The 23,432-nt window shown below is 37.2% G+C and overlaps 1 protein-coding gene across 1 annotated transcript in view; it reads right to left on the minus strand.

Annotated features, from left to right (window-relative positions):
• The window catches only part of DNAH5 (dynein axonemal heavy chain 5), a 142,300-nt gene that overhangs the window by 90,012 nt on the left and 28,856 nt on the right, over positions 1-23,432 (minus strand). The window contains 13 exon segments of the mRNA XM_009287950.1: positions 343-578; positions 2,092-2,293; positions 3,778-3,899; positions 5,320-5,419; positions 5,502-5,692; positions 6,522-6,797; positions 7,267-7,429; positions 9,591-9,736; positions 11,403-11,574; positions 13,701-13,907; positions 19,027-19,348; positions 20,123-20,208; positions 20,941-21,048. Coding sequence (XP_009286225.1) covers positions 343-578; positions 2,092-2,293; positions 3,778-3,899; positions 5,320-5,419; positions 5,502-5,692; positions 6,522-6,797; positions 7,267-7,429; positions 9,591-9,736; positions 11,403-11,574; positions 13,701-13,907; positions 19,027-19,348; positions 20,123-20,208; positions 20,941-21,048 — 2,331 coding nt within the window.

Raw genomic sequence — 23,432 nt, forward strand, 5'->3', positions numbered from 1 at the left:
AAAAAAGAAAAAAAAAGAGGAAAATCAATGCTTTTCATACACAGACTTCTTCCACAAAGTACCAAAAGCTTTCTTGCATTAAATATCTGTATTCTCATCTTCCTCTCACCTAAATCACTCAATTTTTGCACTGTTCACTAAACCACCTCTCACCTCAACAAGTTTACATTTGTCCAAATCAGAGTTCCACGCAAAAAAGGTTTACAGGAACACAACACGTCTGCCACACAACATTTAACACATATTAAATCATACCTTTCAAAGTGCACTGTTAAGCTTTAACCCAGAAAATAATTGCTCTGTTGAAACAGTACCCATACATGCAACATTCCTGTTAACTACCTCAATGGGCCCAACTTGAGAGTCTATGAAGATCTGTAGTTCTCTGATCTCTTTTAAAGCTGACATGGCTGTTCTTATATCATCCAGATCCTTGATGCGGCGATTTAACTTCTTGCCAGTTTCCTCTATAAAAGTGAAAATTGCTTCCATCTCTGTTCGGTACTTCTTATTACAATGACACCCCAGCAAAGTCATCCAGGCTTTGGTTTCTGCTCTCAGTGCTAGCTTCAGATCAGCTAAAACATTGAACGATTAATAGCTATTTAGATATTGTAGATATTTTTTAAGAAGTACTTTTAATTTTTTTTCAATATGTGTTCCCTTCGCTCCCAATTCTGGTTTTTCAGTCTAACCATCCACGTACAGAGAAGATGAAATCACATAGACACCTCTGAGTGGTTTATAGGATAGCTTGCAATTCAGGATTGCTTTCCTCCTAATCTTCTCAGAATGTATCATCTTTTCCTACTGGAAAGATGAGCCTGGACTCCACACTTCTCACCTTGTTTATATATCATTATACACATTTCTGTCCTACACATCACTAACAAATCGGTTAATATTCTCATCTAGGTCTAAAAAATTTTCAAAAATTAAACTTTTAAAAAAATAATGGGGGGGCAGTAAGAGTCTGATTATGAAAGCTAAGGAAACAAAGTCTGATCTGACATTTAATGAAACCAAACAGTCCATCAACCATTTATTTTTTATAAGTTTTATCTGTAGCATCAGTGGAACCAAGTGACAAACATTTAGAGAGAAAACTGAAGTCTTGCTGAGTTGCTGCCCAATTTTGCAACAATACAGTCCATTTCTCTAAAGCTCTGACATTAAATTCAAATTTCTTCCTCACAGTTCTCAACAGAAGAGTCAAAATCAATACCAACACAAGCATTACATAAAATTTTAGCTGCATATAATTTCAACCCTGTTACCTATTCATTCTCTGTGCAGATTTCACTGTGTCTTCCTTTTTACACAGTGCCTCTTCCCATGCTTAGCTCTCACACCTGATGGTCTTTTTTTATTTATTAAATATCAGAACTACCTCACCTCCACTGAGTTTCAACAGCCAGCGTGTTTCTCTAGTTCTTTGCCTGATGATATAACCAGACATTTGGTTGACACTCTTTCTTAATGAAGAAAATATTCTGCTTCCTCAGATTTTACTTCTACTGCAAAATCAGCTGCATGCATTTCTTACAGTCCATCATAGTTCCCAGCTGTCCTTTCTGTTATACTGGTGTAAAATGCTTATGCGAAATTTAGTTAGGTGATGTGGAACCCGAGCTACAAAAAAGTAAAGATTTGAGGCCTGGCTTTCATGACAAAAAGGGAGTCAGCAACAACATGCATGCTTCATTTAACTAACTGTGTTAAATAGAAGGCTTTTCAGCTGTCTCATTACATGCAGCCAGGCAAGGAGAAAAGCAACATAAACGTATCGTCTTATTCCCATAAAATATGTACCTATGGGGGTCAGAAGGATAGGCAAACATCTACCATCCACCCCATAAGTGAGCACAAGTATCCAGGTGGAGGAAGAAACTCCAGCTGAGCCTCACAGATATCCCTGCATTAGCGTTTTGTTTGCATGCATTTACAGCCAAAACAGCCAACAGCCATTCTCTCTCTTTCTCCATTCTATCTTTAACCTAGTTCACCCATCCAAAACTAAGCACCATCTCTCCTTCCTACAGGAGTCAGAAAGTACGTATCTCTAGAGAGAAGTGGAAAGCTGAACTCTACCAGTGTACAGTGCAATAGCTCCCACGCAGATGTATTCAGGCTCAGAATTGATTTTCATCTCCAAGTCTTGGAAATGCAGAATTTCAGATTCAAATTCAGAGAGCAATGGGTTTCCCATCATGAATTTATCAATGGTTTCCTCCTTGTCCCTCTGCCATATATGGTGGTAACAACTAAAACTCTCCAAAGCTGTAAGAACTTCCTGAAACACATTAGAAGTTCAAAGAAAGATTCTCAGCATTATATATATAGCATACGTATAATTTCTTAGCATCTGCTAGTTAGAATACATAAAGAACTCCATAGTGGAGCAGGTTGCATCACCTCACTAAACAGAAGGCTGCTGGTAAATTTATGCTAAAGCAAGTTCCCTTAGCAATCACAAGCTCTGCCAGGAACTGAACATCCAATTTATCAAATCAGTTACAGTATTTTCCAATGAAGTGATTCTTCAGTCAATAAAATCCTAGGAATCAGTAGGAAGTAAAATACTCCTTTAAGACTAGGATACAGTACACTTGTCCTTCCCTACCACTAGCAACTGAAAGCTGAGCTCCAGGTCCCAACATAACAAGAACAGCAATAATTCAATTCATTCTTGAATAATGAAGTTATGAGACAAATTTTTCACATGTATGACATTGGTGATGTTAACATTAAATTCTACACTCAGTTCAGGTATCTTTGATTTGAATATCATTTAAGGAGTGTGCAACAGAATTTTTTTCTGGTTCTCAGGAGTTTGGGAAAATATCAGACAAAGTTAAATCATCATCACTTCAGCTAATTAAACAAGTAAATGAGAGGTGAGTGCTACGAGAGATAATCTACATCATGACATGATAAACATAGTGCTTGCAGGCATTTAAACCTGGCTAAATGATAAAAATTTCCAATTACAAAATACTGAGTATCAAAATACCAAGACAACTACCCACCATCATCAGCTGCACCTTAGTCTTCAGCACAAGCCTGTATGTCATTGCGCTAGTTATGCTTTAGTACCACTGAAGTTACAAGGCTTTGAGTCAAAAATTTCCACCTGACAAGGCTCCAATGTAAGGTTGGACTGGCCCCAGGAGGAACTGATGCAGAGTTCCCCAAAGAAATATCAGTTCAATACCTACAGTTTACTAGAGAGTGCATAGAATAAGAAAAGGGCAAAGAAATGATGCATATCCCCTAAGCTATCTCCTAACCTCCAGTAGCAATCCTATGCAGCACTTTACAAATGCCAAGCTGACAGCCAGTTTTCTTCCAAAAACCTTCATAAACTCTTCATAATGGGCCAGAAGTCATGCTGGCTTCATTAGAATTTCTATGTGAATAAAACTGTATTTAACACACTTGTACAATTACTACCAGTTCTATATTAAATACACACAACTCAACTATACCTAGAGTTTTTTATGATGTTTTACCAACTGGAGATATGTTTTTAATCAGACCTAAGTTTTACTTTAGGTAACATTTAAATATTTGAACAGAGTACACTTAACCCATGTTACACGTTCAAAGCATATTTGCAAATTTGCAGCCACATGTTTTCCATCCACCATCCTACACTTTTTCATTCATATGTTTAATCAGTGCTTTAAATGCCTACCCCATTGCCCAAGGATATTAAAAGTAATATATTAATATCCCTTGGATAGTGATATTAAATTAACATCTCAATTGTCTTACCCTTTTTGTAGAATTAATAGCAGTGCTGAGTAAAGATACTAATTTAATAATTTCTTTGTTCTCTGCAACACTCTCGAAGTAGTTCTGGCTTTGCACCGGATACAAACTGAGTGATGCTGCATCTGACACTCTATCTATAAAGGCAGATTCAAATACAAAAGCAGGTTTAGGACAGACATATTGTTTAGGCCAAATTAAGCAAATTCCTATAGAGAAGAACTAATGACCTATTTTTCAATAGGCATGCATTTTAAGGTAAGTGTTCTTATTAATCAAAAAGTCAACTAGAAGTCTAGGAGGCCAATATAATTGCCACAAATTCACAAACCTCTCCAGTTTAGGAAACTTGCTTCATTTAGGTACTCTGTCAAATTTGGAACAAGTTCCACTCCAATCTTTCAAATACAATCCTTCATTTTGTCTCACCCCTCCCCAAGGTTTATCCTGTACACTTCACCTAAGTGATTTACTGATATGTCAGCATTGAGCAAATCCACAAATAGTTTCATTTTCTGAAATAACATGGGGTAGACCACAATTGACAATTTGAAATACAAATTAACATTAAACCCGAGAAGATTATCATAGCCAGTCGTCAAAAGGAAAGAAAGATAAAAGGAAGGTCCATTAGTTAGCAAATACCCACAAGATTGAACTTACCGTCATTTCTTATTTCATCTCGGGCAAGAGAAACTCTTAGTTTTGAAAGAACAATTTCACTTCTTAACCAGTTCAAGTATTACTTTCCTACTTTTTAGATGTATAAGAGGGAGCTAACCTAAAAAGACTCAATATATTTTTGAAGTACCTGAAGTACAAAGTAGAACAATTAATTTGGCTTGATTCTAAACCATTTCAGACAAGAAAAACCCAGCAACTGAAGTTACCATCCTAAATTTCCTTGAATTAATGCCTTCAATAACTTAATTCCATGTCAGATCACAAAACAGATTAAGTTAAAATCCTTTTAGAAATTTTAGCCTATTCAATCCTCTACACAATCCTCTCTCCACCAATACTGCAATTTATATAGACATTTCTATTCAATACCAGGTTTTGTTTAAGTTCAACTTACCCTTCTTAAAGGAATTTCAGCACAAGTTTTAAGATGCCATTTGAACATGCCAAGTTACAAACCACACTGACAAATCGTAAAAGACGATTTTGTGTAGCGACAGTGCCTATAACTGTTTTCCAAACTTATTCACAATTTCTACTATGCTGCCCAAGCTGGCACCCTAACAGCCTTTCACACACTGCAGGTAGAACCCAAAGCAGTACAACACTCCGAGAGGCACAAAAAAATCCCCTTACTCAAACCCACACAAAGACAAGTATCTTCAGGCAATCCTGGTTTCTAATCACAAAGAGAAGCTCTGGCATTGTTGTTATATCCTATTTCTTCTCCAAGGTAGTTTAAAATCTATGAAGTCTTCATTCTACTGCTTTCGATGCATTTTGTATTTAATATCCTTTAACACATACTGTATAAATCACAATTACCTAACATTCAAATTGAGTGATGTCAGAGTTTATCATTACCATGGATGTTTTTCTTTCCAGTCTCTTTCATTCCATCATCAGAATCGCTGTCTCTGCTCTCACACCACCACCCAGCCACTTTTCTCTCTAACATTTTCTTCTGGGGAAGAAATAAAATTTCATTTTCTATTTGCAGTAGTTTTGAAACATTAGTTTTAAGTAAGGCTGTTAAAGACACAAACCTTAGATATTCTCTCCTTACTCCACTGTCCAACTCCTTTCATTACTTTCACAATACTATCTACGGCTTTATTAAGCGTCTGCTGTACCTCATCCAAAGAGGGTGTCATGATGATATTAGGGATAGATAGGTTAATACTAGTCCTAATTATAGGATGAGCACTTTTTTCCTGCTTAGAAGCATTGTGATTTTCTAAATGAAAGACAAAAAAAAAAAAAAAAGTTGTTCACATTTTTTTCAAGATGTCAAACTAGGCATTGTAATGATACAAACCAATATATACATCCTAGTGTTGAGTATTGAGTGCAATTTCTTAAGGGAAAAAAGACTCCTGAGTAACTTACAAGATGTACTGGTAAAGTCTACAGCAGCACAAGTGAAAACTAAGTGCCATGCTATTTCTCTCCATGAAGCTCCTCTTCAACTTGTTCTGTACAGCTAAACTCTGTTTAGCAGAAAATTTTGTTATCTGGCTTGTACTGCCAGTCAGCATATTACATTGGGCACAAAAACTCCTTAAAATCTCATAATATTGTATGCCTTATGTGCTATAGAGACCAAATACAAAAGCCTTTGTTTTTGTTTCTTAAAAGTATGTAACAAGAAAACACTTCAAGAGAGTGTTCCATCATAATGTATAGAAAGATCTGAAGGCAATTAGTAAGAGAAAGAGAACACGCCTCTTTCTCTATTGTTTTTTTCATACAGTTTTATGTAAAAGCCAAGGTCAAACAGGTAACCGCTTATCAAGTCCAGTTCCAAATATAATATCCAGCTTCAGAACAGTACAGTCAGTCCTAAGAGAAACAGCATCACAGTGACACATTCCTGCTCTCACAGGAAAAAAATTCCTTTGGAAACACACCATGTTATCAATTGTGATTTAACAAGACAGCTTATTCAAACTCCCTTTGTTTTCCCCTCTTTTACGTATGTGGCTCTTTTTTATACAGTTCTGGGATACTACATTTACATATTTCTTCTTATAGGCTAAGAAAGCAAAGTACTGCAATATGGCCACCTAAGAAGTTGATCGTGGAAGATGCATGGATGTGCTTGCGTATGGTCTCCAGAGTGTTTCGAGTGACTTTCAAAAGGGCATCAATATTACAATGATTGAAGTAGGAAAGCAGTTCATTGGCTTCTTCCTCTAACATTTCTAAATCTGTTCTCTTCCTCTTCGCTGGAGGAGACAGTCCAGCCCATATCTCACTGGAATTGTGGGAGGAAGTCAAGCTTTTTGATCTTCTTTCCTCTTCTGTTGCTAAAACATCATAAATCTAGTTAGTTAAATTGACTTAAGGGACTTGAAAACACAATAAAGCAACACCTCCACAGGTGTCTGAAATACAGCTAAATTTTACAGAAGTGCAAATTACACTCATTTGTAATCTGTACCTCAATGTAACAGTCATTTTACTTCTATCCACCTTCTCTACTCAGTACAAACTGGCATGATTATCACCAAAATTTGGATATTATTTCTTATTTCTTTCTCTAGGAAGTCCAGCAACTAGCCAAGGCCTGTAAGTAGCTGCTCCTATGGCATTAACATTTCAACATGCAAGTCAGACTGATAATATAGACCTATTTTTCAGAATATAGATGATTGTTAGATGACCTGTTATCCAGGCAAATTCAAACAAAAGTCTTTAGACATTAGATAGTGATTGATACTTCAGTCAGCTAAGCTACAGTATCGCCCAACACATACTATCAGCATGCAAAAGAAACATAAGCTCAGAGCTACAATACAATCTTCTTACCTGTATTTTTGCCTCTTATTTCACCAGTGGGTACAATTGACTTCTCATCTTCTTTTCCGACCTGTACCTCAGTGTCAAGTAACATGTTAATCAGCTCATTAGCAGCATCTTCCACCAGTGAGCTTTTTAAATGTAAAGTCCGAGAACCTTTTATACAGAGCTCCTGTCATCAAACCAAAAGAAACATATGTTCTTATCTCCCTGCTTCTCATGTCTATCTCACGGTCATTAACACAAATGTCAAGGCCTCAGATTTGTGAAAAACAAGATCAATACACAACATTATTTTTAAATTGGTTTGTTCCAACTATTTAGTGTTGGATTCTTTGTTGTGCCAAACAAGACATCATAAATGTCTTTCAAAATTGCTGTGGCTTGATTCCTAAATCACATGACTCATCCATAGTTAATATCATGAATCAACATTTATAAAGCCTAGTTCCATTAACGGGATCCCAAAAGCAAGTGCTTCTTAATTTTCTTAACTTTCCAACGTAAACATGGAAGATTTAAGCTTTCTTTTAATCACTGCCATTTTACATTACTTGGCTGTGCCATGAGTATTAGCCAATCATATTTCCCATTTATAACTAGACAGCAGATAAAATCTATCAAAAGCTGTATTATTAGAATAAACAAGAAAATTATTAACTGTGAGGAGAAGGAATCAAAGAATGAGATTTAATAAAATTCAGAAATATCTTATTGTGCAGTTTTTTCTTTAATACTTACGGTAAAATTGATCAATATGCTTTAGCCAACTATAATTTTTAACTATAATCGCCTTTTAGTTTTTTTCTTCTTTGTTATCTCCTATTTCTTTAAGCTCAAACCCGGCTACCACTGTTTAATTAATTAAAAATCAGTAATTGGAAAAATTCAGCCATTAGCAAGATTCAGTCATTTCCAAATTTGAAGACACAATCTTTGATATTCCTAATGATTCAGTCTAGTTGAGAGAGAAGCCAGATCTGATTTGCAATATCACAGCAACTACTGAACAAAGTACCTTGGGTTTTTTCCCCACGGTGTAACTATTTTTGTTGCAGCAATTTCTTTAGAAACTTAAAGACACCTATTAGGCGATAGAACTTATTTCTAGTCCCTTCTAATTAAAAACTACAATAAGCTTACAAACACTGTTACTATTTTCATTGTACCCATAACTGGGGTTAGTATACCACTTACTCTGCTACCTCAAATTCTTTGGCTGTTGTGGTGTTGTAATTGCTATGTAGCAGTTCAAGTTCTCTTGCAGAAGATCAACATTAAGCAATATCAATTATCACACAGTGCTGAGAAGTTTTTTGTGCTCACTCTCACATAGTTTTACTTTAGCAAATATACGTTTTAGTACTAGCCCTATCAGGAAAGCAGCAGCAGGATCAACAAAAAAAACGATGGATTGTGAGGCTTACAAAATACCATTCATTCTATAAAATGTTATTTTAAGTTTTACTTTGTATTTAACAGTAAGGTGAGCTGTTACAAGGGACAAAAGAGGAAAAGCCAAAAAGTTAAGTACACTAAGAGAAACAAAACTTCCATTTGTAGTATTTATTGCTACAAGACACCAGGGATGTGGATTATCTACATGATCTTCTACAATCTTCCAAAGCAACATTTATTTCAGGAGAAAACACAAGTTAGACATTATATCCTAAAATGCCAGAATATCTCACTATTGTCTCATAAAAATCATTCTGACATTCAATTTTATTACTAGCTTAATCAACTTTCTAACTGACTAACAACTTACATGCTTACAGTTAATCCTCTTCAACATAAAAGTATTTTGATGGGGTGAAGCAAGGGGCTCTTCCCAGAATACCTTCAGCCAGGTACTTCTGAGTGTATTTTGCACATCCCATTACCAACTCAGGAGAGCTTGAGATTAACAAAGATACTCAGTACACAATCATTTCTATAGTATTTACTCTCCCAGGCAACCAGGTGCACTTGTTACAGAGCTATTCACAGGCATCAGATGGGCAATTCCCTTATTTGAAGGCACTAACAAGCAACAATGACAAAAAAGCTACTATCACAGAGGAAAAAAAATAAGTTGACTGATATCAAAGCATAAAAGAAATATCATGCAGTAGCTGGCTTGACATTAATAAGCTCAGAAAAGAACATCTCAGCTCAGACCTCTTTGCATTTGGTATTTTTGTTCCTTTTTAAGGTTCCAGCCAAGGGATTTCCTTACTTCAGTTTCCCACGCATACTTCATTAATTCTGCACTGTTTTTATCTCATAAAAAAGGGAAAATATCTTAATTCAAAGTCATTGAACTCTTCTTTATGAAAATTTTATTTAATAACCTTAGTTTTTTGGAGAAATTCCTCACAGCTCAGTGGTTCATCTTCTGGCAACTTACAGAGTGGCACTCTATTCATCTCTTGAAGGACAGCATCAATACGAAATTCAACCAAGTCATTCACTTGATCCAGCAATAACTCCAGCCCAGCTTTTGAAGCAAACAGAAGATTCAAGACAAGCATAAAAGTCTGAAACAATAGTCTTTGCAGAGTCCTGCTTAAATTTTTACTTCAACAAACTATCATATTCAATTTTATATGAATCTCTACACCTAACCAGCTCATTTCAAACATCTAAACATTTATGGCAAGGTTCACCACTGAAATCATAATTAATTTTTTGCATAACATATGCTCATCTAGCATACGCTATCCATATCCTAAAAGATAATAGGCAAAATACTATAAATATATATAAGGTGAGCTTAAAGTATATGCATTTCAAAGACAAAGGTATGAAAATTCAATTGAGGTCCAGGAATACTTCTCCTATAGCTTGAACTAGTTACCACTTGGAGAACCTACTAGCAACAGAAAATTTTGACAAATAAAATGTCTATCCTTCAAAAAAATGTTAGAAGCCAAATAATAGTTAACGGAAAGCAATCACTAGAATTTTCACAGTTTAATAGCAATTTGCTTTCAATGCTGAAATTGAAATATCAGCAAGGTGCCTGTCCCAGACTCAAACTACTTGTATTATTCAAAACTAAATTGAGTGTAATGTCAGGTTAGCATCCAAAATACAGTTTAATTTGCCATTTCAACTAAAGAAAATTCCCACTATAACAACTTACATAATTTCAAAAAAACAAAATCTATATTTGATGTAGTAATTAAGCTGGAGCAAAAGGAACTAATAGCAGCAAGGTGCCTGTCCCAGACTCAAACTACTTGTATTATTCAAAACTAAATTGAGTGTAATGTCAGGTTAGCATCCAAAATACAGTTTAATTTGCCATTTCAACTAAAGAAAATTCCCACTATAACAACTTACATAATTTCAAAAAAACAAAATCTATATTTGATGTAGTAATTAAGCTGGAGCAAAAGGAACTTGGTATCTTCAGAAACAATATGCATCTCAGTGCAATCTTGTGATAATCTTTTGAAAAGACTACAGGCTCATCTGTTTTCTAAACCTGTTGCCCAAGATGCGTATGCATTAGTTTTTAAGAGACTGATGTTAAAGCTATTGAGCAGTGACAGTGCCAACTCAGTCGAGATATTATTCCCTGAGAACTTGTTTGGTACATTATAGAAACAAAAGGCAAGATTAGGAAAAGTCTGAAACCTAGGAGCTCTCTAAAAAGGTACCTATCATTCTTTGAATTCAGAATACACAGGATCTTTGGCACACTACTTTATGCTTGGTTTAATCCTAACTGCCATCTCATCCGTATTAGTAAAAATTTGACAAATACGTGAGACAAAAAGAAGGTGGTGTTATAAAGCAGAGGTTTGATGAAGTACAGGACAGGTGAAAATTCTGATTTCTTTCATGTATAAGTCAATTAAGTGCAAATCATATAAAGGATAGTAAGCTTAATAATATAGCTTGCATTTGTAAAGAAACAAACAAACAGAAGTTAACGGAAGGAGGCAAGCGACTCACCTAGCTTGTAAAAAACTGCATTAATATATTTCAAAATATTAAAGGATGTCCAGGTCAGTAACATTAGACCTGGCTGGATAGCATCATCTACATTTGCTAACCGAGGAGCCATCAGTTGTTCAATAGGGTGTTGTATTTTCAGTTTAATTCTTTTATAAAACAAACAAACAGAAGTTAACGGAAGGAGGCAAGCGACTCACCTAGCTTGTAAAAAACTGCATTAATATATTTCAAAATATTAAAGGATGTCCAGGTCAGTAACATTAGACCTGGCTGGATAGCATCATCTACATTTGCTAACCGAGGAGCCATCAGTTGTTCAATAGGGTGTTGTATTTTCAGTTTAATTCTTTTATATTCTGCCAGCATCATCTGAAATAAACAAGAGAATGAAAGCATTAGTTAATATACACTGATTCGAACCTCTTCACATACACATATTTATCATAACTTAAATTAAGAAAATTCCTCTGGATGTACATCGCTGAAATTCTTAAGAAACTATAATTAATTGTTTGGGAAATGTTTTCATAATTTTTGGCAGAAGTTCACTATTTCTTGCTCTTTATAATAATGCAAGTACTACTTCACATGGAAATTCATCGTTGTAGATTGCACTGGTTTTGGCTGGGATGGAGTTAATTTTTTTCACAGTGGCTCATATGGTGCCATGTTTTAGATCTGTGACCAAAACAGTGTTGATAACACACTGATGTTTTGGCTATTGCTGAACAGTGCTCATACAGCATTGAGGCCTTTTTTGCTTCTCACACTGCCCCGCCAGTGAGTAGGCTGGGGACACACAAGAAGCTGGGAGGGGACACCGCTGGGACAGCTGACCCCAAGTGACCAAAGGGATATCCCACACCTATAGCATCATGATCAAAAGTAAAAGCTGAGGGAAGAAGGAGGAAGGGGGACATTCAGAGCTATGGCATTTGTAACCATGATACAGCCTTGCTTTCCTGGAGATGGCTAAACACCAGCCTGCCGATGGGAAGTAGTAAATTAATTCTTTATTTTGCTTTGCTTGCACATGCAGTTTTTGCTTTCCCTATTAAATTGTATTTATCTCAACCCACATGTTTTCGCACTTTTAACCTTCGGATTCTCTCCCCCATCCCACTGGGGGGAGTAAGCGAGCAACTGTGTGATGCTTAGCTGCCTACCAGGGTTAAACCAGAACATAGAAAAAGGTTTGCAAATTTCAGTCTCTAAATGGATGTTCCAGGAGACAAAAAGCCCAAGGAAAAAAATGCATCTAAGTGAACTTTTCAGCAGTTTTATTAGACCAGCCTTACCAGAACTTTAATGTATTTATCTAACCCACATGTTTTCGCACTTTTAACCTTCGGATTCTCTCCCCCATCCCACTGGGGGGAGTAAGCGAGCAACTGTGTGATGCTTAGCTGCCTACCAGGGTTAAACCAGAACATAGAAAAAGGTTTGCAAATTTCAGTCTCTAAATGGATGTTCCAGGAGACAAAAAGCCCAAGGAAAAAAATGCATCTAAGTGAACTTTTCAGCAGTATGTTTTCGCACTTTTAACCTTCGGATTCTCTCCCCCATCCCACTGGGGGGAGTAAGCGAGCAACTGTGTGATGCTTAGCTGCCTACCAGGGTTAAACCAGAACATAGAAAAAGGTTTGCAAATTTCAGTCTCTAAATGGATGTTCCAGGAGACAAAAAGCCCAAGGAAAAAAATGCATCTAAGTGAACTTTTCAGCAGTTTTATTAGACCAGCCTTACCAGAACTTTAATATGGTATTTGGTTTCTAATGCATCTTTAACCCGCTGATCTAGTGTCACATGTTTTGCAAAAAACTATCCTTGCAATAACTTTATGACATGACATTTTTTTCTCATTTCAGAATCAAGCAGCCCTTTGAAGCTTTCTGGACACCTATCCTTGAATCCTCATCTTGAGTCATTAAGAACCTTGTCTGTTCATAGGTAGACAAAATGATCAAAAGGATTTAAAAGATTAGAAAGGGAAGTTTTAGCTTCTGTTTTTTAAACTATTCCACAGACATCTCTGTAAAACACTGGTGCAGGAACTATGCTGCTACTTGCTGGATGCTCTACGCTTTTTAAAGGCATACCACCTGTTCCTCCCTCCCAGCTATCCTCTCAAAACAAAGTGTATCCAATATTGACTCCATTATTGGATGAGAGATAAATTGCTTATCATTTAGAAAGCAGACAACAGAGCAAGGCATCGTGTAAGCCTGCTTTCCTCCCCATCCTCATCTCTGTCCCAAGATCTGCAGAGCTTCCCTAAACCCATGCATCTTTGAAGTGACTTCACAGAAAATACAAAGCCAAGAAATTCTTTGAAAAAGTGCCTCAAGACAGTCATAAAGACTAAAAAAAAAATAGATTTGCCAATGTTTTCTTAATGCATAATAGTTGATCTTCATTTTTTCTCTTCCATATGTATAGAACCTAGACATGTTAATGTACACTACACATACATAAAATAACTAAAATAAACCCACCTGCAAATTGTTGACAATCTTCTTATACCAGTCTCTCTTCTGTTGAATAATACTTGCAAATGGTGGTATTTCAAGGCACATGTGAGCCATGCAATCTGTTTCTCTGATTAAAGTTAATATTTGAGGGTCAAAATTCACAAATAATTCTCCTGTTTCTGGAGTTTTAACCAAGAGAAATGCCTGAAGTCCTCTTTTAGTTAATTCAATCTGCAGGAAACAGTGTCATTATTCCTGATCAGACAAGCAAGTACAATGAAATACTTTGTTTTGGACATAAATATTACTTTGGCAGATACTAAAATCAGGTATTGCTGACAAAGATTGATATGGTAGGAATCAACAATGAAACTTTATTAACACAATCTGTATGTACCCAAATGCTTAACAATCAAATTAACTGTTCTTTATCTGACAGACATTCTTCTGCTGGTTCTTGGATATCATAAGCTGCATTCCACAGTCCAACATCAAAAGCAGAGCCATAGACTTTCTTACTTCAACCCTCTTAAATCCGAACTCTCATTTCCTTAAAACTTATTGCACATTCTGCAATAAGGCTGCACACAACCTCCTTGATGAACTAAATTATTCTTGGATAAATTCTTCAGATATCTTTTGAATAAACTTATCCTCATTTCTCCTTTCACTTGTTTTCCACTACCTAACATATGTACCATGCTCCAATCTTAATGGAACTCCCAATTATATCCAACCTCTGGGCAAATTTTTAAAAACACTAAAATTATTTTTTATTATAGATTTTTTTAATTCTTAAAAGAGAAGCTTAATCACGCTATTGGTTTAACTGCCTTATTTGAATATTAGAATACCATTTGTGCTCCATGCAATTAGAAGGGAGAGTATTCGTAAGACCACCACACATGGAAAATTTGGCTTATACCAGGAAGAAGTCATGCCTTAGGTAGGGAAATTTTTCCTACATGAAAAACTTTGCTGCTATTCCTACTTTCCAGTTGTCCTTTTGCTGACATAATTTTATTGTTCTTTATTGACTTCTCAAATTTCATGTACCACATTACATTGAGATGGAGCTTGTTTTTAAGCAATAGTTTCATAACCCATTGATTTCTTTCAGTGTACTTTTTTCTTTTTTTATGGAACACACACTGAAAATTTGCACCCCCTTTCAATGTCTAAAATATAGTTGACTATACTGCTTGCTTCAGCTGTATCACATATTTCCATAACATTTTACACAGCATTTTTCAAGAAATCACCTAATCAAGTTTTGTCAGTGAAGTTGTCATGCTCTATCCACTAGCATCAAAGTCACTCAGCACAGCTGCCTTAAATAGGAGCTGAATTTTTTTCTGCAAAGTTCACCAGCAAATCTTACTGCACTCTTCTTTGGACTTCAGAGACTCATTATTCCCATTATCAATCTCTTCCTCTCCCATTTATGGTTTTTTTCCATGCAATTTTCATTATTAAGGTAACGGAAATTGGTAACAGAAATAAGGGGTACATTGAAGGTGCCAATCTTACACTGCCATAGAATTACAGTAAATTTACAATTCGCGGTATTTTATTATTTTAATAGGTCCAAGTTGAACATCATTCGCTATAGCACAAAAATAATGGCTTTAAATCTTATGCTATTAAAAAAAGTGGATAAACGAAGTGGTAACCATCCAGTAACAAACAGGCAAAAGGGGGGAAAAAAATCTTGGGAAATATCAGAAAGTGCCACTAAACTTAACTATTTCCACTGTATAGAAAAATAAAAAGTAGTAGGAGCTACAGCCCTATTTCTGTTGCATTTGTATTCCCCACAGGACACTTGCCCCCCTCTCTTGTTTTTCTTTTGTTCAGTAGAGCAGGAGCTCCACCTTGTGTTCTATGATACTCATGTCCACATCAGTCTGCACTTTTGTTGCCTCAAGAAGACAGAAGAGACGACTGAACAGTAGTCACATTTTTTTGCCATATCTGGTAGACAAGTGCATTGATGTTAAAGTGGATATACTTTTCATGTATTTTCAATGCATGTGTGCTCGTTTCAAAAACTTGAAATTGTGTTCAAATCCACCTCCTTTTGTTCCCACCTAATGAGTATAAGATTGGAGCAGGCTCAGCAAGTTCATATGGCTGCCAAGTGGGAATTGGCTCTGCTATAGGAGAAACCAGATGCTTACTTTTAGCACGGATCAGAATCAGATCACAGATCACTAGGACCTCATAAAGAAAGGCACCAGTTCTGGGGAGATGCCTTGGATGTTACAGTCATTTCGTAAAAGACGAAAGGAGAATGTACTTGACTGCTCCGTCAAGGCATGGTACATGTCAGAAAATTTGATCAGTAGATCATCTAGCCAAAGGAGACAGATGTAGCCCCACAAGAAGCATACATCCTCCTTAGTCTTCATAGCTGGGACAGGGAATATATCTTAAAAGTGCCCAGGCAAGGACATGATATCAGCAGCAGGTACAATTCAGTGAAAGCTATCGTCAGTGTATTTGGAACCATGCAGGTATCCAGCACAGTACTGGCATCAAACCAGAAACTGAGTCCAAGATAGAAACACCAAACAAATGCCAAAGGCTTCCTGAAGCATCACAATTTCTCTTCCATGAATCATGAGGAATACACGTACCATACCAGCTCTCTGCGAAGAGCACATGAAATCAAAGATGGGCTTCTCAAGTTACCAGAATAAGCACTTGAAGTTAAAGACATTTCTAAGTACAACAATGGCAATTTTCATTAATGCCTGGGAGGAGGACCAATTATACAGAGGTCAATAGTGCCAAACTTGGATCTGATGTACCTGAAACATAATCTATAATGAAAGAACAGTTGAGGTAATACTCTTCAGGTTCCCTGATTCCCAACTGGCAGTCAACACCAGATTAATCATCAGTAACGTACATATCCAGCACCAGAGCCAAGGCAGTCTGTATAATACAGCATATTATACAACCTCTAATATTGTAGTCACTTCTCCTGTTTTAGTATACCAAATTGACACAAACACTCCAACTTACGGTATTAGACAATCAAATCTGATGATCCTTTAAACCTTCATGGCAAATGCAAGTGTGAAGGGGGAAGGAAGAGTCAGGAAATCTTAGTATATTCAGATTGGACAAGAGACAGCAGGAACCTCCGGTCTCAGGTCTGGTGCAAGGCTAGCTTTGAGCAGACTGATGTTTATCAGCACCAGAGATTTTCACATTGTACAAAAGTTGGGGCTGAGCTCCAAGAACAAGAGTCAGATGCATTGCTAATTGTGCCACCACCTTCAAAACAGTCATCTGGAGATTCTGATCCTTCTTTTTGAGATTTGAAAGGCTGAGACCAATTTTTCTACAACATGCTCTTTGACAAGGCAACAAAGAAACTGGAAGTGGAAAATATGCCAATAGAACAGTAGAAACTTGCAGAGATTTCAAGGCTTTAAAGTAGTCCCTGCAGAAGCCGTCTGATAATATGAAGGTAGTTAGAGTTTCTACGTACAAAATCCAAGAGGGCAAAGTCAGTCAAATGAGATTCAGAACTTAGAATGACAGAATCATAGAACAGTTTGAGTTGGAAGGGACCTCTAAAGGTCATCTAGTCCAACCTCCCTGCAATAAGCAGGGACATCTTCAACTAGATCAGGTTGCTCAGAGCCCCGTCCAACCTGACCTTGAAGGTTTCCAGGGATGGGGCATCTGTTTTAAAGCCATTCCCCCTTGTCCTGTCACAACAGGCCCTGCTAAAAACTTTGCCACCATCTTTTTTATAAGCCCCCTTTAAGTACTGATAGGCTGCAAGAAGGTCTCCCCGAAGCCTTCTCTTCTCTAGGCTGAACAACCCCAACTCTCTCAGCCTTTCTTCATAGGAGAGGTGTTCCATCCCCCTGATCATTTTCGTGGCCCTCTTCTGGACCCGCTCCAACAGGTCCGTGTCTTTCTTATGCTGAGGGCTCCAGGGCTGGATGCAGTACTCCAGGTAGGGTCTCACCAGAGCAGAGTAGAGGGGCAGAATCACCTCCCTCGACCTGCTGGCCACGCTTAATCAGGCCAACTTAAGGTAAGCCATGTTTTCTGAAGAATATTCAGATTACAAAGTGTTCTGCCTTACCAAATGGTTGATAGGAAATGAAATGGCTCTGTATTGGGTCTGGCTGGGATGGAGTTAATTTTCTTCATAGCAGCTTCTATGGTGCTGTGTTTCAGGTTTGTGATCAAAACAATGTTGATAACACACTAATGTTTTCGCTATTGCTGAACAGTGCTTGCACAGCATCAACGCCTTCTGTTTCTCACTCTGCCCCCTGCAGTGAATAGACTGGGGGGGTGCACAAGAGGTTGGGAGGGGACAAAACCAGGCAGATGTCCCGAAATAACCAAAGGGATATTCCTTGCCATATAACGTAATGCTTAACAATAAAAAGGGAGAGGTGGGCGTTGAGGGGGTTAGCCATCTTTTGCTCTGGAACTGGATGGACATTGGTCTACCCATGAGAGGTGGTGAGTGGTTGCCTTTGCAACACTTATTTTCTTTCTCTCTTCCTCCACTTCTCCTTCACTTACTAAACAACTTTTTATCTCAACCCACAAGTTTTCTTGCTTTTACTTTTCCCTTCCTCTTCCCTATCCCACTGGGGGTGGGCAGGGGGAAGTGACCAAGTGGCTATGTCATGCTCAGCTGCCTACCAGGGTTAACCCACAACAGGCTGAAGACGCACTTGTGCACTGAGTATGCTATTAATTCTATAGGATGCTCTATCTGTTGAGACTGGATGTCTTTTACATGTACGTTCACTCAGAGTGCACCCATGGATTATCACTCAAAAACCAAATCCATATTGTCCAGACCAGAGGAAACCTCTGTGTCTGCTTTTACCTTAAGCTAACCAGCTGGCAGAACTCCTCTCCCCACACATGATCTTCTTGGACCAGTCAGTAGGATATGGCAGAGACAGAGGGGCAGCTAAGGCTACTACTGAATCTTCATTATACATTTCCATAATAAATATTTTTCATTATAACTTCTTAGTTATAATGAAGATCTTTCAGTTGCTCCTAAATTCAGCTACGGGCAGTACAGGCACTCCTTATTAATAGAAACACTGTCTTATAAAGTACCTTTTCTTATTCATCCCTCACTTAAGAGGCATCCCAAGTCTACAGCTTAGCATACCTGACTACTGCTATAAACCAGAGATTCCTTCACATTGCTGTAAACCAGTGTTTCACCGAGGCCTGAAACAACAGGAATCCAACCTGGTCTGTAAAGGTAGATGTTATTAGTCTACCAACAACAAAAATCCACCACATTTTTTTAAAGAAATATGCTAATCAAAATCAGCTGGTTTACCTGCTGAAGCCATGCCCTGTGGTAGATCACCTCAAACTCCATAAGAACTTTTGCTACTTTGTTGTAGTTGCGGATTATGCGCTTGCCATCTGGTGTCTGCAGAACAGCCGGGTGCCGCTGGAAAGACTCCATGGGCTCCTGGATCCTATGGAATAGGTGGCGTGCCCACAAGATCTTACCAGCTATTGGAGGCAGATTACGAGCCAGTGGAGGGTCCTGCTTCTGCCTAGTGTAGATTTTACAGACTGTTTCTATGTCATGACCATAGTTTTGAAGTATTTTCTGATACTTTTCATCAGTGCCAAGATTCGGGATTTGTAATCTGCTTAGAAAAATAATAATCATTAAAAAAATTCCTTCAATACTTCTGAAACTCTTCTGATGCATTGTTGGAAAATACAATCATTCCAGATTCCCTTGCATTCTTCAGAAAATAACTACTTTAGCAGCAGAGTTTTCACTAAAGCTTGAACAAAGGCTGTCACAACCTGATTCCAAGCAACCAAGATTTAGACCAGATGATAAAAGTTTCCAAGTAAGCCTACACATTTTCTGTTTTGTCACTGTTTTCAAACACTGAGCTAAAATTATGTGCAGCAAACTGTAACCAATCCACCACTAGCAGTCTACTCCATTAAACAGAATATTATAAGAAAACTGATGCAATAAAGACTGAGGCTGCTTTGCAACAACGTGAATTTAGCAAGACAAATTTCACTGTTTCCTAATACAAGCATTTTACTCTCTCCTAACTGCACTGTGGTAACAAATTAATGTCATTGTTCAAGGACAAAGCTAAGGCAAATATGCTAACAGCCATACAGTATTCCTGTACTTATGCTGATTTTGAAAGATGAAGTTCAAAGTCCACTTGTATTTTCCATTTTCCGATACAAAAAATATGGTTTTTATTCATCCACGCTGCTGAGAAGACATCCCTTAACAGAGCTGAACAGTTGAGTGAGAGGAAGTTGAGTTGTTTTTCATTTGTATTTAAGGAGATGCCTCCTGCTGTGCTCGCTCCCTTCCCACCATCCTCAAAAGTGTTATTTCTATTGCCTGGCAGAATTCTAGCAATGTAGATAGGACATAGTACCTTTCAAATTTCTTCAACACACTCAGTGCTCTTTCAGTGTTCAGAATATTTTCAAAGGTGATGTCCATGAAAATCCTTAATTGATCCTGAAGGAGAGCAAATAATTCTACAGCAGAGAACTACATAAGGCACACATCTCAAATATATCAGGTATTACTTGACAGGATTTATCATACACTATATTAGAACATAATTTGTTTATGTGAAACTAACCTCAGTAAGTACCAATTTTCCCCTTCTTCCTTCCCTCAAGAATTAAACAAAATACAACCAACTTTCAAGACATTTTCTTTCCAAGTTCCCTCTGTAGCCAGGCAACCAACAAAAGCTTTTATATCCTCAAATGTTCCACCATGCTGAGAGCCCTCAAAAATGCTCGCTTACCTCTTAGGCAGCCAAAGCAAGCCAAGCATTTATTTTAGTTTTTTTCTTCTACCGATACCCTTTCCTTCCACCAACTTGTGACTTCAGAACTATGGGATAGTTAATTATCTGACTTATTTGTGCTATGCTCCCATTCACCCAATGAAATCATCAATTTCACTGTTACACTTGCTTGCTAGCGTAAATAAAGTACAAATAATGAAAAATCCTTTTGTTGGAGGCCCTCAAGGCCCTTTCTGGCCTATTCCATGAAACTGGTCTGAAAGTTAGACAATAAATGCAAGCTTTAAAGTGGAGATACATTAGAATAATTTTTCAATTTCAGAATGAAACTTCGAGATTTGCATAATTTGTTTGGTGGTAACTCAGAGGTATTTTTGTTTTCATGAGGATTCATCAGTAAATTAAATTCTTATTTGAATCATAAAACCTACATGAAGATCATTTATCTCTTTGCAAAACTCTTCATAGTCTTGGTCAAAATCAGTCTTCCGTTGATCCAAGAAATTGTAATGCCTTTCCTTCATGATGTCAACAATACTCTAAACAGTTTCACAGAAAAAGAAAATTATCACCAAAAGACTTACCACACCAAAATATTTAGCACAACGAGCTGCACATATTCACATTTTACCTTGCCATTAGTTACCAGTTATATTATTATTATTACCAGTTATGTTATTAGTAGCAGTTATATTGCTGAGCAATATAAGCAAACCACTTATAAGTGGTCTGATAAGCAAATCATCAAATGACATATTTGCAGGAAACAAGTTGGCGCAATGGCCATATGAATTTCATTTTTATCATTTATTTCCATTTTAAGTCAATTAGAACTGACAGAAATTCAGACTCTTGCTTTTCATCAAAGACATTTGTTACCCATTAAATATTCTCTCATGCAAAGGTTCATTATTTCCATTTAAAAGTTAACAAAAGTTAACAAAGTTCAACATAGAAAAATATTTTTACATTAGTATTTTCCATACCTTTAAATTAACTGATTCCATAGAAAAACAGACTATTCAAAAGTCACAGTAAGATGCAGCACATCATCAGCCCAGGACTTACTATTCCTGGCTTCTCTTACATAGCTACTGTCCACTCAAATGAAAGTACATCTTAATCAGCATCTCCCTTGAACTGTACATACAGTTAAAGGATTTCTAATGATGAACCACTGTTCAACATCCTAGTAGTTTACCACAGTACAGCTATGAAGCTCAGCATATTTTCAGCACAGCAGACTTCCACCATTTTATTATCAGTCAACTGAACTTCAGTTTTATTGCTTCGCTGTAAATAAAAATTCCACCTTTTCCTCTAAAAACAAGCAAATCCTGATAGCAACTAAGTGGTAAAGCATAAAGAACTGCAGCAACACAGTAACTTCCTATTGTAAAAATTTTTCAAGTCATATAATCAGACACGTAACTATAGCTATGGTCCATGTCAAATACTTCAGTACCTCAATTTTGTCACTTGAAAAACTACAATCACTTTCTGCCCTTTATGCATACTATCCAGAACCTTCCATGTAGTATTTTCTACCTAAGCATATATAATTTCCCCTTACCCCCTCCCCCCAAATGAAACTGACTTCACAGTAACTGGGTCTTACACAAAGCTCTTACTTTAGGACTTGAGAGCTGCAATGGATAACGTGGTATATCTCTGTAGAGTTTGCAGACTGCACCACAGCCTGGGCTAATGGTCACAGGCAGCATTTCAAACACAAATGCCCCAAATGAGATGTCTGTGTTCCAGCCTACCAAAAGAGCATCTTCATAGCATGACCTGAAAATTCTCAGCAACCTGAGTTGCCGAGAAGCCTGCTGGCACAGCTTTAGAGAGCAGCTCTCAATGAAGGGAGCAAAATTTAGAGTAGCCCACACCTATCCTGCCCGTGTGGAATAGTCTTGGACCAAGCTATCCTTCCAGTCGTGCCCAGGTTTTTTCTCAGAAGACTACAGAAGAGAACAAAGGAGAAAACTGGCTACTGTGAAGGACGCAGTCAAGGAATCAAAACCCCGGCCTGCAACACGGAGTGAATCGAACCAGGATGGACCATAGAATGCTCACATTTTACCCTACTGTTATTTAACTAAAGCAAAGTGATTTACTCAAGGCCATAACAAAAAGGAAAAGGACAGGGTAAAGCAAATTAGAATGCCACATTTGCCTGCACTGCTACTGTATCACATGTGATCTCTAAAAGCAGTCTACAAACTCCACATATTGAATACTTCCGATTTATTTTAATACTTACAAGTGCCAGAATTATGTTACTGCACTAAGAAAGATATACAATAAGATAAGTTAACTCAGGCTCCGTAAAAGTACGGAAGACTCTAGACTCGCTAGAAAAGAAAGTAAATCTCGGAAAGAAGGAAGGAGAAGAACATGATTTAGCATATTTATATTCTTAGAAGAGCTCCTTGTTGTTCAAGTCTCACTCCTACTAAATAAAAGGACCAGGAAAGAAACCTGAATAGTAATACTAACAAGCAAAGGGATTTTGCTATTACAAAATAAAAAGCCTAAACCTGAAGAGCTTTCCAGAGCAAACCAACTAAGTCATTTCTTTTCCTCCCTCACCCTAAAGACAGCCATATGTGAATTAACTCTTTCTTCCCTCAAAAAACACAAAGCTGATGATTGTAGTCTAGATCGAGTACAGATTTTAAGTAAACCTAATATTCTGTTTCGCTGGAATTAAGCTCGCTATTTCCTTAATGAAACAAAGTAAATCTGAGAGTCCAAGGTTTTTCTCATTTTAAAAAATCATAGAATCATAGAATCATTGAGGTTGGAAAAGACCTCTAAGATCATCGAGTCCAACCGTCAACCCAACACCACCATGCCCACTAAACCATGTCCCTAAGTGCCTCATCTACTCGTCTTTTAAATACTTCCAGGGATGGGG

Source organism: Aptenodytes forsteri, unplaced genomic scaffold (assembly GCF_000699145.1).
Source record: "Aptenodytes forsteri isolate BGI_AS27 unplaced genomic scaffold, ASM69914v1 Scaffold27, whole genome shotgun sequence".
Taxonomy (NCBI): Eukaryota; Metazoa; Chordata; class Aves; order Sphenisciformes; family Spheniscidae; genus Aptenodytes; species Aptenodytes forsteri.